The sequence below is a fragment of the Sinocyclocheilus grahami genome, unplaced genomic scaffold (assembly GCF_001515645.1).
Source record: "Sinocyclocheilus grahami isolate Dianchi unplaced genomic scaffold, SAMN03320097.WGS_v1.1 scaffold692.1, whole genome shotgun sequence".
Lineage (NCBI taxonomy): Eukaryota > Metazoa > Chordata > Actinopteri > Cypriniformes > Cyprinidae > Sinocyclocheilus > Sinocyclocheilus grahami.
Window position 1 is genome coordinate 1,172,452 of NW_015505871.1, and position 6,757 is coordinate 1,179,208.

Genomic DNA, 6,757 nt, shown 5'->3' on the forward strand with positions numbered 1-6,757 from the left:
AAACCATACATCAATGGAAAGCTTATTTATTCAGCTTTCAGATGATGTACAAATCTCAATTTCGAAAAATTGACCCTTATGACTGGTTTTGTGCTCCAGGGTCACATATAGGCTATTATTAAGTATTATACAAATTGTCACTCAGTGCTTTTATTTGTGCTCTACTTCTGAGCATGAGATGTTTGTTTTTGCAGCTGTTTGGTGACGCTAATGAAATCACACAACAGAATTTACATTTGTTGCTAACGAACGCCTGTCAACTTTCAGAATAAAACGTTTTTTAATGTCGTAAAAAGTCAAATAGGTGAATGACGTGAAATGTTGATTGTGTGAAAGTGATGAATGATTTCTGATTGTCTCAGGCGATTCTCAGGCGGATGAACGGCGAGGTGAATTTCTTTAGGCCGTGGGAGAGTTATAAAAAGGGTTTTGGTAATAAAGATGGCGAATACTGGCTGGGTGAGTGTTTTTGTGACGTTTTGGACTCTTAGAAAACTTGGACATTTAATCAGGACTGCAGTATAAATGCTGAGTATATTTGTTCTTTGATTTACTAAACTGGTTTCCGTTCATCTTTTTAACAGGTTTAGAGTTTCTTCACCAGCTGACGCGCAGATATCAGTATAAACTCAGAGTGGATTTGGAGGACTTTGAAGGGCAGAAGGCTTACGCTCTGTATGAGTCTTTCTCTGTGGACTCTGAGGCTGATGGGTACAAACTGCATGTGAGCGGCTTTGTAGACGGAGGAGCAGGTGAAACAAACCACAGATGTTTCATTTTCCAGTTTTCAGTTGTGTGATCCTAGTGATAAAGGAGGAAGAGAATCCTTTAAGCCATGCTTAAACTAAAGCTTTTTAAAGTTATTTTAAAAAAGTCATCTTAGGCGTCCAAATGAAGGTTTCTCCTTTCTACAGGTGATTCTTTGAGTTATCACAATGGAATGAAGTTCTCCACCTTTGACAAAGACCAAGATCTTTTGAGTGAAAGCTGCGCTATGAAACACTCTCAAGGAGGGTTTTGGTACAACAGTTGTTTTTATACAAACCCCACTGGTATGTATTTGTGGGGGAAAGATGATGGCACTTTATATATTGGGACTTCCTGGTACTACTGGAAGAACAGCTATAAGTCTCTGAAGTCCATCAGCATGAAGATCAGACGCGTGATGTAGAGCAGGCTCACAAACGCTTCACTGCAGCTTGTGCACATCCACATCTTCATGCATACATGTGGATCTTTCTTAAAATATGGTGACAAATCAAATGCATTGTCCTCTTAAATAAAAATGTGTTGAAATTGGGTTCTGCATGCTTTGTCTGCTTTGACTTTGAAGCAATAAATGTTTATGCAAAGCAGTATGTTGTTTGTGTGTTTTTGAAGTATTAACCAACTCATGTGGGCTTCGTATATGATTTAAAATAGTTTATTCGGGGTTTGCGAAGGTCAATTTTTGTAATGTTTTTAAGAGTAAATCAAATTTAAGGACCGAATTGAAGGGAACACAATATGTCAGTATGTTCTCTAGGGAGCAGAAAATGAGCTGCATTAGCAAAAGTTTGAAAATACAACTTCCAACAGATCTCCATTATGTTTTAATTAATTTGACAAAAAAGCTTGAATTTGGATATAACTTCTACAGCATTCTGCAGAAAAGTACTGTTCTTCCTCAGTGCTTTTGTCTTGTTTCCAGTGCAAATACAGTTTGAAGCTAAATGACATGTTTTCTGAGAAACTGATGAAAATGAAGTGAGTTCACGATTAAAACGAACAAATATCTGCCAACAGGCTCAGAGAAATCAACTTAATTCAAAGGGAAGACATGTTTTCATAGCTCACTGTAGGGCTGGGCGATAAAACGATAACAATATCACTCATTAGAGCATGCAGAAAGTAAGAAATACATTTTTCTATTAAGATATTTATTTTGTTAAGCAAAAATGACTGGAAAGTTGTAAAGAATTCAAAAATGTGAAGTGTTTTTGTCTTTCACTTAGGAGCAAAAATGTGCTTTTAAACTAAATAAGGGAAATAAAGATTTGACATTTATTGTGATAATTATAGATATCGACTGATATAAAAAATGTTATTGTGATAATTATTTAGGCCATATCGCCCAGCTCTAGCTCACTGACAGATATTTGTTATTGTTTCGAGAATAAACTCACTTTATTTTGTTCACTTTCTCAGAAAACAAGACTTCAACTATCTTCATTTTGCATTTCTAGTAAACTTGTCTTGATTTAAGGATGATTAGATATTTGTACTGGAAAACAAGTCAAAAATACTCAGCAAGATATTCTTTTTTTTTTGCAGTGTATGCAACATTTCATTTTAAGGCCTTCATTTGTGGAAGGGTGAATTAAGATTTTTTTAAAGACCTATAAACCTAGTTTATTATGCAAAAACAGTGATAACGTATGAGAGTAAGCTAGTGACATTATTCTAAAATGCAAAACCTATATATATATGTGGTTAAAATAAATATGTACTTTTATCTGGACCTTGGCCAGGTATGAACTGGCGATAGATAGAACTGAAATTTTTGTTTTCAAATGTTTCGGTGAATTTTGAGTGAATATTGTAAAAATGAAGTGTTTTAAAATTAGAGCATTTACTTTTGTCAGTTTTGTGCTTCTCATTTGCCATCATTAAACTGTACCTCTACTGCCTTCTGGTTAATTTCTAATGTTTTCTTAAGAAGATGCCAGTGATTTTAGCAGGTTGCAAAATGAACTGACTTCTCCTTCTGTGACAGCTGAACCGTGACTCACTGAAAGATATTCAAGATTGGCTTAGCATCGCTGGATCGCTAGTGCGATGAAGTTGAAGCACAACTATGACTTTGATGATGAATCGAAATCTTCATATCGGATGTTTTGAAACTCTTCAAATGTTTCATCAAAACACTGTGGCTTTCCATCCGCCCCTGACCTGCTGCGACCTTTACCCTCGACAACATGACATTAACATCATCTCTGGTGAGGAAGAGGAGGAGAACGCGATTAATGACGAAGGGCCGCAGATACTCACTTCCTGCAGTGAAAACATCCATCTCCTGTTGTCTCTCACATTAAAATCCAGCCACATACTGTATGTGTTTAGAGCTGTTTAAATGCTGCTTGATCTGTGCAGATTTCTCTCCTGATTCACACCAGAACACTTTTTCACTGGAGGAAGCGTTATTATAGATTATGGACTCGTATTTTAGTTATAAACATCTTGATGATGGATTTGTTTCAGCTTTTGTCTTCTCCAGATGTTAATTGATGGAGGGCTGTGGATTACTTGTGGATTATTGTGATGTTTTTATCAGCTGTTTGGACTCTCATTCTGACGGCACCCATTCACTGCAGGGCATCCATTGCTGAGACACTGATGCAATGCTACATTTCTCCAAATCTGATGAAGAAACAAACTCATCCTGATCTTGGATGGCCTGAGTGTTTACTGTGCTTGCTTATTTTTATTCCTAGTTATTTAACTAGCGGCAAATATAATCTCCCACATTCACAGAAAATAGCTTCGGCATTGCAAAATAAGGTGGATAATTTCACATGATATGTGCAAGGATACAAGAAGGCCTTTTTTCTTTCTGGAACAGTAGTTCCACCTCAGAATGACTGTTTGGACACTATAGAGATTTAAAGGAAGAAAGGCCCTTTCACACCAGAAACGATAACGTCTCGGTTACGTATGGTAACCCTCGTTCCCTGAAGGAGGGAACGGAGATGTCACGTCGGATGACCGACGAATTGGGATCTCGCTTAGAGAGACCAATCTACTTCGAGTGTAAACTAAACAAGCCAATGCACATTGGCATGCGATTATTGCATTCAGCTGCCGCTGATCACAGCGTGAGTATAAGTAGGCAGCAGATGCAGCGCATATTCAGGTTTTCGCTGAGGAGCCGAGCCGATGATCTCTCGACGTCACGTCGGATGACTGACGAATTGGGATCCCTACCAAAGGGCCACAGGTACTGCCCCTTCCAGTGTCCTGTGGAAGCCACCTGTGCCCCTACTTTTTGGCATAGGCCAGGGCTTGCACAAGAGTAAACACGGGTTCGAGGCTATACCATGGACTTTACCAATATGGGATCCACTTAGGTCTTACATATGGAACCCAGCCTTCTACCGGTTCTCGAGGATTCAACAAGTGAAGGCCTGGCGCCGGACGCTCCGCCACGTCTGGCTGCCGAGGGGACGGAGGAACTCAACAGGGTCTACTATATGGACACAGGAGGATACCGGCTCCACACGAAGGCTATAGAATCTAGCGAACGTGTTAGGGATCGCCCAGCCCGCGGCTTTACAGATATCCGCCCGCGAGGCGCCACGAGCCAGCGCCCAGGAGGATGCAACACTTATAGTTGAGTGATAAGCCAGGGTGATGGCATCCCCTACCTAGTGGGCCATCCTCTGCTTAGAGATGGCATTCCCCTTCTGCCGGCCTCCGTGACAGACAAAGAGCTGGTCTGAGGTCCTGAAGCTTTGCGTCCGGTCTACGTAGCACCTTAAGGCTCGGACGGGACAGAGCAAAACTAGGGCTGGGTCTGCCTCCTCCAAGGGCAGCACTTGGAGGTTCACCACCTGATCCCTGAAGGGCGTAGCGGGAACCTTGGGCACATAGCTGGGCCGGGGCCTCAGGGTTACCTGGGAGTCAGCCGGCCCGAACCTCGGGACTCGGCCATGGAGCCAGTGCTGCAGCGGTCTCATATGGAGCAGCCCCAGCAGCGTAACTGCCGCCGTAGCTGCCATATGCCCCAGGAGCCTCTGAAATAGTTTGAGTGGGACCGCCATCCTGCTCTTGAATGTATTCAAGCAGTTCAACACCGACTGAGCACGTTCCTGCGTGAGGCGTGCTGTCTGTTCGACCGAGTCCAACTCCATAACGAGAAAGAGATCCTCTGCATCGGTGAGAGTTTGCTCTTTTCCCAGTTGACCCGAAGGCCCAACAGGCTGACGTGTGAAAGTACCAAATCCCTGTGTTCGCACAACTGATCCTGAGACTGAGCGAGTATGAGCCAATCGTCGAGGTAGGTGAGAATGTGAATGCCCTGTTCTCTCATGGGAACAAGGGCTGCCTCCGTAACTTTCGTGAAGACACGGGGCGACAGGGACAGCCCGAAGGGCAGGACCTTGTACTGATATGCCCGCCCCTCGAACGCAACCCGCAGGAATGGCCTGTGGCACGGAAGGATCGACACATGGAAGTACACATCCTTCAGGTCGATCGCTGCGAACCAATCTTGGGGACGGATACACCTGAAGATGCATTTCTGCGTGAGCATCTTGAACGGGAGCCTGTGAAGGGCCCGGTTCAAGATGCGCAGATCCAAGATGGGTCTCAATGAAGTAAGGGCTGTAAAACCCCGTCCTCATATTGGCTGGAGGAACTGACTCTATCGCGTCCTTCGCCAGCAGGACTGCGATCTCTGCACGCAAGACAGGGGCATCTACTGCTTTTACTGAAGTAAAGTGGACGCCCCTGAACTTGGGAGGGCGCCGGGCGAACTGAATCGCATAGCCGAGCCTGACGGTTCGAAGGAGCCATCGAGACAGGCTGGGTAGCTCTAGCCAGGCTCTCAGACACCGCGCAAGTGGCATCAATGGAACTACAGGTATACCCGCAGTGGGGCAGCGCGGCAGAACGCAGGGACCCTGCCCTGGGTGTGTGTAACACTGACCTGCGTTCGAGCAGAGGGTGCGTGGGTAGTCCGTTGGTTCGTCCTCCCAATCCGCCCACTGCTGCTCACTGGCGAGAGAGGAGGGTGAGTGTGATACGGCACTGGATCGTCCACAACCCCCCGTCCCTTCTGGGGACCCAGAGATAGAAGAATTTGCTCTGTTGTCGAAAATTTGGGTACCGGTTGTTACCTGGCGCTGTCACGATTATTATTATTTATTATTGTCATTGTTATTGTCACGATCGCTGCCTCTCGTGTCTGGGCATGAAGCACGCTGAGGTGGCTTTCGTGGATGACTCATGCTCCCATTGCGGGGGTATGACCATCTCGGAGTACGGAAAAAAAAGAAACAAAAGATTCTCCGCCCGGCCCTCCTCCGGGGGAGGGAGTGGTGCGTTCACCATCTCCCGAAGAGCAACTCCCTCCATCTCTGGGTCACCCGTCTCAGGGCCTCTTGTTCTTTTGCTTACCACCAGGTCTGGTGGGGGCCTGGACGGGCGGGGCAGCTGCACGCCGTGGCAGGATGTACCTGATGGCCTCAGTCTGCTTTTGGGCAGCGGAGAACTGCTGGGCGAAGTTCTCCACCGTGTCGCCAGTCTGGGACATGGGGGCGTTCAAGAATCGTGTCTTGTCCGTCTCGCGCATGTCGGCCAGACACAGCCAGAGATATCGCTCCTGCACCACCATAGTGGACATTGCACGACCCAGAGACCGCGCCGTAACCTTCGTCGCTCGTAGCGCAAGGTCCGTCGCGGTGCGGAGTTCTTTGAGAACTTCCGGGTCGTGACCACCCTCGTGCAAGTCCCTCAGTGCCTTGGCCTGGTGCACTTGCAACAACGCCAAAGCGTGTAAAGCTTCTCCACAGGCCGTATAAGCACTGCCGATCAGGGCCGACGAGTGCCTACAGGCCCGGGAGGGGAGCAATGGTTTGCACCGCCAAGTGGTAGCGGCATTTGGACACAATTACATCACAACCAACCGCTCCACCTGGGGAACTCCCGTGTACCCCCGCGCTGGACCCCCATCAAGGGTGGTGAGGGAGGATGAGCCACTGGGCCGGTTTCTGGCAGT

The 6,757-nt window shown here is 45.9% G+C and overlaps 1 protein-coding gene across 1 annotated transcript in view; it reads left to right on the forward strand.

Annotated features, from left to right (window-relative positions):
• Nucleotides 1-1,302, forward strand: part of LOC107559587 (microfibril-associated glycoprotein 4-like) — a 3,206-nt gene extending 1,904 nt beyond the window's left edge. The window contains exons 4-6 of the mRNA XM_016243470.1: nt 363-459; nt 585-752; nt 915-1,302. Coding sequence (XP_016098956.1) covers nt 363-459; nt 585-752; nt 915-1,171 — 522 coding nt within the window. The 3' untranslated portion in view covers nt 1,172-1,302. The remainder of the gene's footprint in view (nt 1-362; nt 460-584; nt 753-914) is intronic.
• Nucleotides 1,303-6,757: the final 5,455 nt, after the last annotated feature.